The following is a 12310-nucleotide window of genomic DNA, read 5'->3' on the forward strand; positions in this document are numbered from 1 at the left end:
TCAATCTTCAAGCTGGTCAGAATGCTTGTATCTTCAAAGGACTTTGGTTTCAGAACTTTGATATGTCTTCTGATCTTTAGAGCTTTAGTGTCTTCTGATCTTCAAAGTTTTTGAGGAGTTATGTTCTTTAAAACCTTGGAGCTTCAGACTTCAGATCTTCGGAGAGATTTTACCTTCAATTTCTCCCTCTCCAAATGAAGAGATGAGACATCTATTTATAAAAGTTTCTCATGGGGCTTACATGGGCTTGGGCCTAATTACTTTATTGGGCCCAAATTAGGTTTGGGCTAAAGTTGGACTTGGGCCCATTTATTGTTGGGCCGAAATACTGGGTTTGAGTTTAATCTTTTAATTTAGCCCAAAATTTCATCATGGGTTTGAATTGGGTTGGGCTCGAACGACTTTAATTACTCGGTCCAATCCAACTTATAACTTTTCTAATAGGCTCGAACTTTTATTAATGATATGATAATTCGCCGAAATTTCTCATTCAATAGGATCAATTACAAAGATAACGAGACTAAATCTGTCTCAACTTAATGACAAAGTCAAATAAAAAACAAATGATCCCACCAACAATGAATGAGCCAACCCATCTGTCACTAAATTTTGGGAACGTCTCCATGGACAGAACTTCCTCAATTATTGATTTCGCAAAAGTTAGCTCATTGTCCTTCCTGTCAATGCACTGTTGTTAGGCTCCACCACCATATAATCTCTAAGTTTGATTGCCCATTGAAAGAAAACCGATGAAATTTTCTATGAAATGATATATCTTGGCTTATTTTCCGCCATTAAAGTACCTTAACTCAAAGTTCTTGAAGACCTTTAGCAAAAACCGCAGCGAAGTTTTCCATAACATCCCTCTTCGCCGTCCACCCAATCTCCACGCCGCCGCCGTCTCGGCTTTCGGAGATGCAAACTGCTCCCGTGGCATCAATGGACACAACTTCGACCTTCTCTGGCGTCCCCCAACCGAAATCCACACTGTACACCTCAAATTTCGGCGATCCAGCGGTGGAAATCGGCTTCCAATTGTTTTTTGCACCTTCCGCTATCAACGAAACCCAGTTTTCGGCGCCATTTAGAGGCCCCTCTTCTTCCAAGCTTTTGATCATATCCGATATCACCTCCACGGCGGCAACTACTCCCTTTTGCCCAACCAATTTGGCCCTCTCCAAGGCGATGCCTCGGACGACCACGCAGTTTCCGAAGTATGTCACCGGCAGAGGTGGGTCCAGCCTCCCTCGGGCGTCCACCGACATTCCGAAGGCCCTCTCGCCGTCGGGTGGGGAACCGTCGGCCACGGAGGTGCAGACCCATGTGTACGCCATCGTCACCGTGAAGGTGGAGACGTGGAGCGGCGGGTGGGTCGGGGTCCGGTGTCTGAGTACAAATTGCTTGAGTTTTTGGATATTTTGGAGATTCAGCTTGAATGTGCCTTTGAAGAAAAAATGCATCAGTTTCATAATTTGGCATTTATTTTCTGAATGTATAATATTGATTTTCTTAGTAGAAATAGGATTGAACTATTCGGTACACATTCAAAATTACCAACACACATTCCATATGTCACTAACTGTGGAGCATATAACATTATGATGATTATTATTATTTACTTATTGAAACAAACTCATACTACTACACTATTACTATTATTATTCGAAAATGGTAAAAATGTATTTAACGTCTAATATTCCTATTTACGAATATATCGAAAATGATTATAATGCAAAGTTTAAAGGTGAACGGAACTACCTCGGAATAGATCCGGCGGAATTGTGACGTCAAAACATTTTAAGCTTCTGTTGTTGGGCCCTCCCATGGCCAACCAAGATTTTAAATATATGGCCTCAAGTCCCGCCGGATCGGCGACCACGCTCCGATCGTAAAACGGCATCGTCTCAGCCGCTGGAGAAACAGGCTCACCTCCCGCAACCAAATTTTTACACAATCCCGCCCACGATTTCACGAACGAAGTCGACGATCTCCCGTCCAGAATCGCGTGATGGGCAGTTATTCCGATGCTAAATCCACCCTTCCCAAACGAAGTCACCTGCACCGCCATCACCGCCGCCCGCTCCTCCTCCACTGCAAGCTCCGCCACCAGAGGCCGAAGCTTCGCCTCCTCACGCAACCCATCGCTGACGAGATGGTCGAAGTCGGCGTCGGATTCCGCCACCGTCAGCACAACGCCGTCGCCGGCGGTGGTAACGACGGCCGGTTTGGGGGATGTTTCCGGCCAGACGATTGCTCCGGCGAGGGGAAGGTAGTGTTGCAGGACGCGAGAGAGAGAGTTTTTGAGGTTTAAAAGAATGGCGTGGAATGCCGCCGGAGATTTGTAGAAGAAGAGGCGTTCGACTGGAGGGAAGCGGAACCAGAGGATGTCGAAGAAGGTGAGTGGAAGAGAGGCCGGTACGGCGGATCCCGGCGGAGGAGATATCGTGCAAATCTCGAGGACCTTGATGGACCCATGATGATCTTCCGCCATGGAAATATTGTGGCATCTTTTTGAGAAGGTTGTTTGTCTCTTTATAACATTTGATTGATAAGTTAAAATAAATTTGTGAATTTGAATAAATCACATATTTTCAAAAGAAAAAAACTAAACTTACCCACTTTATATTTTGATTCATAAACTAATAGATAAGGGGAAAGAAAATTATTCTATTAAGTTGTTAGATTTTGGAGTTTTGTTTCTTGAGGATTCAAAACATTATAAGTTTTAATTTTTATTTGATATATAAATCTCAAAATGTAATATTTTTTAATTTTGTATTTTGTGTTTTGTTTCCATTTGTTTCAAGCTTCAAGATTTACGCTTTTTAACTTTGATTTTTACATTAAATATTTATATTCAATCATTGGTGTTAATGCCTACATAATAAAATTAATTTTCACTAATTTTTTTTGTCATAATTTAATTTAATTAAAATTTTTCACATCATAATTTTTTTTTTTGGAGATTTTTATATATAGAAAAGTGGGTATAAGTATTTATAATTTAGAGCAAAAAAAACTAAGAAACTTTTATAGCCCAAACCAAATCCAAAAAGGATGCAAAATTCAACCCAAACGCCAAAAAAAAAAAAAAAAAAAGGGTACCCCGACCCGAAACCTAGTCCAACCACGATTAATTGCGATTTTCTCTGAGGATTTTTCCTCCAATGCATGATGCTTCATCTCCTCTAATCCTCTCCATTTCATCGTTCTCTCAAATCAATTTATTCTTCTTCTTCTTCCATCGATGTTGCGTCACCTTTTTTTTCTTCTATTTATGTCCTTTTCCATCCGCTGCTTCATTTCCATCTTCGTCCGCTACTTCTTGGTCCTCTTCTTGATGTCATGCTTTAGTATATAAAGAAGTACTTGATAGACAGTGATAGACACTATCACTACCTATCACATTTCATGGTTTGCAATAGATAGTGTATATCGCTGAGTGATAAAAATCTACCAATGTTCATTGAATGGTAATAGTGAGTGATAGTCAATGATAGAATATAGATTGATAGTTGTATGTTTAAACAAGTGGAACAGGAACATGAACATCAAACAATAATACAAGATTAGATATTAGAAGAAATTCGGGCTTTAATGTCGGTTGGAAAAAGTGAAATCGGATGTATAATATCGGTTTAAAAAAAAAAACAGATCTTTAATGTTAGTTTTAAACCGACATTGAAGATGGGCTTTAATGTTAGTTTAAAACCGACATTAAAGGTGTAATGGTTTTTTTTTCTTATTTTATTAAATAATATATCCCTAATATCGCGTCCTTCTCGATTTCTTTACACACCCAAACCCTATCTCTGTATGCGTCGTTCACCATTCTTCTCACGTCGGATCTCCTTCACCTTTCTTCGCTCGCTGTCGATCGTTTTTCATCTTTCTTTCCTTGTCGTGGCTCGTTCTTTACCTTTCTTCGCTTGCCGTCGATCTCCTTTCAGTGTCCGTCGATCTCCTTCACGCCGTCGCTCGCCTGTGTCCATCGATCTCCTTCACGCCGTCGATCTACTTCTCTTCCGTGTCCGTGAGAGAAGTAAGAATACATATATTTTGTTCTCAATCTGCTGTTCATTCTATAACCCTATATATTACTGGATTGGTTAATTGTTTCCTTTTTTTTTTTTTTTTTTTTTGTTATTCCAATTTTCTGTTTTCTTTAGTTAGCTTCCTTGGAGAATTATGAATTAATTGTTCCCTACGAGCACTGTTAATACTCATAAGTTGTCAAAGGAAAAGTAATTATTGAATCTCCTAAAGAACATCCAATAAAATATGAACAAATAACAATAAATTTTTGTAGCATTCAAATCAATTTTAGTGCGTTCCAATGGTCGGTGTTGTCATTTCCATCACTTGGTCAAACTTATTCCAGAAGATAGTAATGACCTTATCATCACCTAGGTACTTCAATTTCTTTTTTCCTCCTTTCTCTAACTCTCTCTTTCTCTAGTGGTAGTGTAAATTTTAAACCTTTGTTATGTATTATTTGTGTTTAAAGCTCCAATTTTACAAATTTATAGTTGTTCATGATTTATATTTCTAATAAAATTGTGTACGGGGGGTCTACAATCTAGTCTTTAACAATATTTGTTCTCATGATTATGTCTTAAAATGTTGAAGTAGGTGGAGGGTTATTCCATGAATGGAAAATTATCACATAAGGAATGAATATAGGTGGACATTTGATTGACTGGGGGATTTTTTGGCACATTGGTTGTCCCATGATGTTTTTTTATAAGGTTCATAAGAAAGTCACATTTAGATTTTTGTGGGATGTATGTCTCCGAATCGTACATTCATAAGAGATTTCATGTTAAAGTTTTTAAAATTGTATGCCAAGTCGTGTGATTATTGTGTACCATCTCATGCTTTTTAAGTAAAACCCACCTCTTTCATAGTTCATAGGCTCTTCTTTTGTTGCATTCACATCCTTTTGTTCTTCATTTTTAATTGCAGCTACCTTGTAGCATTATTTTTCACTGGACTGGAGAGATGAGAGCAAGAAAGTATAGTATCATCCTGATTAGAGCAATTTTATTGTAACATCTTGTGAGATCTCATGTCTTGTTTTCTTCATTTTTCTTGTAAACTCTAATTTATACGTAACATGGTTAATGGTTCATGCTTGTCATCTCTATATGTTACCGTTTAGAGTCCTTACCTCCCATTCGCTTTAGCTTAGAATTCACTGCCAGTTTTTGAATTCTGAGTATAAGCTAATGACTGCATTGGTTTTGTGTTGTTGTGTGGTGTTGAGTGAAGTTTTTCATTTGTTAGGTTCAAGTTTGACGTGTAAGGCTGAATTTTGGTTCTTGGGGATTTGGAAGGAAAATAGGAAGATTGCATTGGACGTGTTTTAAGAAGGTTGACAAGGGAGAAGGTGCACCCAACACAAAAAGGACTTCAAAACAACATTAATAACAAGGACAAGGTAATATTTATAAGATGCTTATCTTAAAAGTCTAGTTGTTCTAAATTTGTTGATGTTGCATATTTTACAATCATAATTTTATGCTTTTAAATTTTTCCTTGTTATTGTTTTTTTTTTTTTTTTTTTTTTTTGTAGATTAAGTTGCATATTTTACAATCATGGATAAGTCATGGATGAAAATGAATAGAATGTCAGTTGAGTATGGTTTAGGGCTCGAGGTATTTATTAAAAATGGTTTATAACATTCAAATATACCAAATGTCATGAGTTGTCCATGTTTGAAGTGTGCTAATGCAAAGACTCTAGATGTGAACAAAATAAGAAAACACTTATTTTTTAATGGTATAGATCAAAGTTGTCAGACATAGATTTTTCATAGTGAATCATTATCGATTAAGAGGAACAATGAAAATGTGTCTACTAGTGAAAGAGACGGATCTTATGAGGATGATGTTGATTTGATGACATAATTGGAATGTTTGAGGCTGCATACAAAACTATTTTAGTGAAAAATCCGATAATTTTGAAGAATTATTAGATGATGCTAAGAAATCATTGTACCCAAATTGTAAAATTTTTTCCAAAATATCTACATTGGTAAAGTTATATAATTTAAAAGCTAAATTTGGATGGAACGATAAGAGTTTCATTGAGTTGTTGGAATTAATTCATGACATATTACCTAGTCCTAATGAAATTCCAACTTCTACTTATGAAGCAAAAAATATGTTGGGTACTCTTGGAATGAAGTACGAGAAGATTCTTGCATGTAGAAATGATTATTTCTTGTTTAGAAAAGAACTCTCTCGTGCAAATGTATGCCCCATTGTGGTACGTCAAAATGGAAGCTTCAAAAAAATTTAAACAAAAAGGCTAAGATCCCAGCAAAAGTCATGTGGTATTTCCCCGCAATTCCAAGATTTGAAAGAATGTTTCGAAGTAAAGAGACAGCAAGTTTATTGACCTATGCTAAAAAAAAAAAGAAACAGATGGTCTATTAAAACATCTCAAAGATGCCCTATCGTGGAAAAAAACAGACAATTTTTGTGGCCAGAGTTTGGGTCAAAACTTAGAAATCTTCGTCTTGCTCTTTCGACAGATGGGGTAAATCCACATGGAGATCTGAGTAGTAGATATAGTTGTTGGCCAGTGATGTTAGTGACGTACAATCTACCTCCATGGTTGTGCATGAAGCGAAAATTTTTTATGTTGACTGCACTAATATCTGGTCCTAAACAACTGGGAAATGACATAGATGTTTATTTAGCTCTGTTAGTAGATGACTTGAAAAAACTTTGGAAAGATGGGGTAGAATGTTACGATGCATATGAAGAACAACGTTTCATTCTTAAAGCCATTTTATTATGGACCATTAATGATTTTCCTGCATATGGTAACTTGTGTGGTTGTACGGTTAAAGGATATCATGTATGTCCAATTTGTTGAGAGAATACTTCATCCACTTATTTACCAAAAGGGAAGAGGATGACATATCTCGGGCATCGCAAGTTTCTACCCCGCCATCATCCATATAGGAAACAAAAGAAAGCTTTTAATGGCACATAAGAATTAGAATTTGGTCCAGAACCATTGAGTGGGGAAGAAATTCTTGCAGAAACAAGTATCAATATTCATTTGGTAAGAAAAGTATCAAAGAAAAGAACAGTGGAGATAACATTTCAACTTACTGGAAGAAAAAATTTATTCTTTTCGAGTTAGAATATTGGAAGTATCTTGACGAGCGACATTGTTTAGACATGATGCACATTGAAAAGAATGTATGTGCAAATCTTATTGGCACATTTCTTGATATTCCTGGTAAAAAAAAAAGATGGAATAAAGACTCGATTAGATTTGGTGGAATTGAACATTAGATCAGAGTTAGCCCCTCAAGTAGGAGAGAAAAAAGTCTTTTTACCTCCCGCATGTTATATATCAACACGAGCTAAGAAATTGAGCTTTTGTAAGGTATTATCAGAAATTAAAGTACCTAAAGGCTATTCATCGAACATTCAAAGTTTAGTGTCGCTCACAGATTTGAAACTTTACGAACTTAAGTCGCATGACCATCACGTTCTTATGAAATAATTATTATCAGTAGCTATTCGTGATATTTTACCCAAACATGTAAGACTTGCAATTACTCGCCAATGCTTCTTCTTTAATGCTATATGTTGTAAGGCGATCGATTCATCTCAGTTAAAGGGTATGCAAGAGGATATCGTTGTCACTCTATGCCTCTTAGAGAAGTATTTTCCTCCATCATTCTTCACAATAATGGTACACCTTGTAGTGCATCTCGTAATAGAAGTTGAGTTTTGTGGACCTGTTTATTTGAGGTGGATGTATCCTTTTGAACGATACATGAAAGTGTTAAAAACTTATATATGAAATAGAAATCGACTAGAAGGATGTGTTGGAGAAAATTATATCGTTGAAGAGACTATAGAGTTTTGTTCTGAATTCGTATCTGGTGTTAATTCTATTGGGCTAAACTCATCAACAAAGAAAGCGAATTCAAACATTAATAGAGCATTGTCAACTGCTTCTTTTATCAGATCGAGTAAGGATGAGTTGGATCAAGCTCATCTTTATGTCCTTCAAAATGTAAATGATGTGCTTCCTTACGTCGAGTATGTAGATCTTCATCTTATTCTTGTTTTAGGTTACTTGATTATTCAATAATCTACTAACTTTGTCATTTATAATAGGCAACATATGGATATTTTGTCTAAGCTCAATTCTAGTAAAAATAAAAGTAGAAAGTGGCTTCAAGAAGAGCATAATCATACATTCAGTCGGTGGTTGTCCACACGGGTAATCTCTAAAGACCTACTATTTGATGTATAATTAAATGTTAACTACTAAAATATTATGAAATGTATTATAGGTTGTACTAGCTCTCGAAGTACCCAAAAATTCCATATCGCCTTCTTTGAGATGGATAGCTAATGGACCTTGTCCAACTGTGTCAAAATATTCTGGTTATGTGGTCAATAGTTACTACTATCACACAAAGAATCGCGATGATGTTAGAAAGGTTCAAAATAGTGGAGTTATTATAACGGCTACCACAATGCAGGTCTCTAGTGCTAAGGATAAAAGGCCCATCATATCAGATATGACCTTTTATGGTGTAATCCAAGAAAATACGAGCTTGACTATCATGGATTATCATTTTTATTTTATTTCAAATTTAATTGGGTTGAGAATAGAAAACAGAGTCAAAACAGATGAGTTTGGGTTTACTATTGTGGACCTCAATCCATATTGGGACATAAATCAGACCCATTTATTTTAGTCTCTCAAGCAAAACAAGTGTTATATGTAAAAGACCCTGCAAATTCGGGTTGGTCAAGTTTTTTTAACATCTCCATAATGAACAATTGAGGATGATTTTTAGACGAATGAAATAGGAGATATCTACAAGAGTGTGGTTATTGGGAAGGGAGAAGATGAGGTCCAATGTTGATAAGACCTTATTAGATTGATGATACAACATCCACATACAAGTAGACAATGACTGTGAGGGTCGAGGGGTATGATAAAATAATGTGTTAAACATGTATGTCATTTATTGATGTTATATGTTTTTTATAGATCCCATAAAAACATAGTAGAATAAGTATACCACATGGCCTAACTACAATGTCTGAGTTGGCACAAATAAGGACATTTGGGCAATGGTTGACCATCGATTATAATGAACATGGACAACCGATTGGATCTGGAGCAAAGAAGATGCAGAGTTATATAGGAGTTTATGTTTGACAACAAATTTCTATAACGTATGATTCTTGGAAAAAAGATCCAAATCATTTAAAAGACAAACTTTTTGATTGTGTAGCGGTATGTTTTCTAAACTTTTAATTCATGTGCATAGTAGTTTCTTAGTTTATTGTTTAACTACTTTTTTCATTGTGCAGATGTCGTTCAATGTGGACTCTAAGTCCAAACATTGTATACTAATGTCTGCATCTAAGAAGTTTCAAACTTTCAAGACAACGTTAACTCAAAAGTTCATACTTCCATTTAAGGATGAACCCTCGGTCTTGCAATTTCCACCGCAAAAATATTCTCATATAGAGCAAGATCATTGGACATCGTTCGTCAATGAACGATTGAGTGAAGAATGGGAGTTAAGTCATTCACAATAAATTACATGTCAACATTATCATTGTTTTGATAGGTAACTTCAACTAGATTTGTTGTACAGAAAATCAGTCGTGTTCAAAAAGAAAGACGTGCGAAATGTGTAATAATCACCACATTTCTCGGAAGGGCTATGCGAATCTTGCCAAATTAAATATTTTATTCTAATATGTTTATGCTAATTAAATATGTATGTTCATGTAGAACCTATCGAATGACCCTTCTTATCGGGTGACTTTATGAAAAGAAGCAAGAAAAGGAAAAAAATAATAAATTCTTTGATGAAGTTACTCGAGAATGTGCCAATCGGATGGGAAGTATATATTATGCAAAATTTAAGATGACATATATATAAGTTTAAGATGATATAGTATTGTGTGAAAATTGTAATATGTTTTACAAGATAAATTAGCTGAAGTTCATGAAGGTGAAGATGTTCTCACTGAAGCATTGGTTACGGAAGAACATTGGGGACGTGTTAGAGGAATGGGTGATTTTGTTTCCCATTCTCAATATTTCAAATTAGTAAAACCAAAGTTCTCTATGAGCCAAGAAATTGAAGGAGGCTCTAGTCAAAAAAATATTTGACATGGTAAAGTGTCAAGAGAAAGAACTCACAGCAAACAATCTCATCAGTCCAAATCATCTGTTGGAAGTGTTGCACTAAGTGCATCTGAAGAAGATACTGAGAAGATGTCTAAAGAAGAAGATACTGAGAAGATGTCTAAAGAAGATTTGGAGGTAATTTATTTATTGTGACTTTTAAATTTTAATCATATTGTACGTGCTTAACCGTGCATGACATAAGTTCTTTTAAATTTGTTAAGGGGACACCATGCCACTTGGCTATAGGAACTGTAGATAATATTGTTGCATTCGCCACAACATTTGATGATGATGTGTCATGCTTAATTGTTAAAGTTCTGATTGACATTGTCATCGGAGAAGATTTGCCTATACCAATTCTTGTGAAGGATAAAATAGAGTTCTTAAAGCAAGCAATGGGCAACTTAGTAAAATGGCCTCGTGAACTTGTAGTTATGGTTGACGAGAAAAAAGTATGTTTTCTTTTCAGTTTATGAGTTTGGTTATTTATTATTTTTCATACTTTGAATTTTTATAACTTTATGGTAGGATCATTCACCAATTAAGAGCTTCAACGAGTCCGCCAAATATCTAATGCTAATGGTACTATCAAATTATTGAACGGACATGCCATGCATAACATGAACGATGTAGATATGATCCATATCTCTTTGGACGAGCATATATTTGGAAGAAACAAATTTATTTATTTAGGCCACAATGATTTGCTCCAATATTGCAATATGGTTGAAATAGTTTACATGTGTATTTTGACATACATTGCGTAAGTATTACTCATCTAGATTCACTCATGTATACTTTGTTTCATGTTGATAAATAATAACTTTTACTTTGTTTAGGTATCTTTGGGATGAATGTGGTCGTGATATTACGAAGAAGTTTTTTATAATTGATCAAGCAAGAATATCGCCACACGTGAAGTTTCAAGATATCCGATCCAGAAATTTAGCCAGTCAACTAGAATTGGCTAATTTAGACCAATTAATCCTCATTCCATATAACACAGGGTAAGTAGATACAAGTTCTTAAGTTATTTTTAATTTGCATTATACACGTACTAATATTTCAAAATTGTTGTTTATTATATTTATCATTGGATATTGATTGTAATCAATCTACAAGAAAATTGTGTTTATGTTTTGGATTCTCTTCGAAGCAAGGTTCAAGAGGATTTTCATGGAGTTATAAATATATAAGTGTAATTGAACTTTCTTAGCTCTTAATTGAAGTATTTATGTTTAAATAATGTTTTAAAACTATTTAGTGGATTGAAAACATGACAAGCCAAGCACGATCTCCAACATTATCGGTCTTCTCCAAAATGGAAACCTATAAAGGTAAATTTGTATTCATTTTTTAACAATTTATGTACATTCGACTTCTTTATAACAATTTAACAATTGTTTTCAACTTCTTTATATGCAGTGTCCTCGTCAATTAGATTCTGTAGGATGCGGGTACTATGTGCAAAAGTATATACACGAAATAGTGCATAATCCTACTATTCCCATTACTAGCCTCGTACGTAAATTATTTATTTTTTATATAGTGCTAGCTTTAATTTAATAAATGGACGTAAACTTATATTGAATTTATCTTTTTTTTTTCCTTTTTATAGTTCAATACAAAAGATGCATATATGTAAGGAGAGATCGACGTAATTCGGGTCCAATGGGCAAGTTTTGTTGGCCTTTGTGTAAGGATGTAATTCTTGTTTTTTGTCTCAATAGAATGTAAATGCTAGCTTAGAATGAATGTAAATTTATCTAACCATGATCTTTGTGAATGGAATTAGTACTAATATGATATTTGTGAATGAGAGAAATGATGGCTTGGTGTAAGTATTCTATGAAAGTCTGGTTCTGATATTGTGATTCTTGTTTGTGGATAAATTCATAGGTGGAATACATGATCTGTTTATTATTGGAAGCTGTATTCATGGTATTGTGATTCTGGTATTGTGATTCTTGTTTATTCATGGAATTAGTACTAATTGATATTTGTGAATGAGAAAAATGATGGCTTGGTGTAAGTATTCTATGAAAGTTTGGTTCTGGTATTGTGATTCTTGTTTGTGGATATATTCATAGGTGGAAGACATGATCTGTTTAT

At 35.1% G+C, this 12310-nt stretch overlaps 1 protein-coding gene across 1 annotated transcript; it reads right to left on the reverse strand.

Annotated features, from left to right (window-relative positions):
* Positions 1-433: 433 nt before the first annotated feature.
* On the reverse strand, positions 434-2675 carry LOC120067788 (malonyl-CoA:anthocyanidin 5-O-glucoside-6''-O-malonyltransferase-like). The gene is made up of 3 exons (XM_039019383.2): positions 1759-2675; positions 804-1441; positions 434-677 (listed from the first exon to the last, which is right to left on the reverse strand). The coding sequence occupies exons 1-2, from the start codon at positions 2489-2491 to the stop codon at positions 810-812; spliced, it is 1365 nt and encodes a 454-aa protein (XP_038875311.1). The 5' UTR covers positions 2492-2675; the 3' UTR covers positions 434-677; positions 804-809.
* Between the last annotated feature and the right edge of the window lie 9635 nt (positions 2676-12310).

The sequence above is a fragment of the Benincasa hispida genome, unplaced genomic scaffold (assembly GCF_027475165.1).
Source record: "Benincasa hispida cultivar pf3 unplaced genomic scaffold, pf3_genome.v1.1 HicScf147, whole genome shotgun sequence".
Classification (NCBI taxonomy): Eukaryota; Viridiplantae; Streptophyta; class Magnoliopsida; order Cucurbitales; family Cucurbitaceae; genus Benincasa; species Benincasa hispida.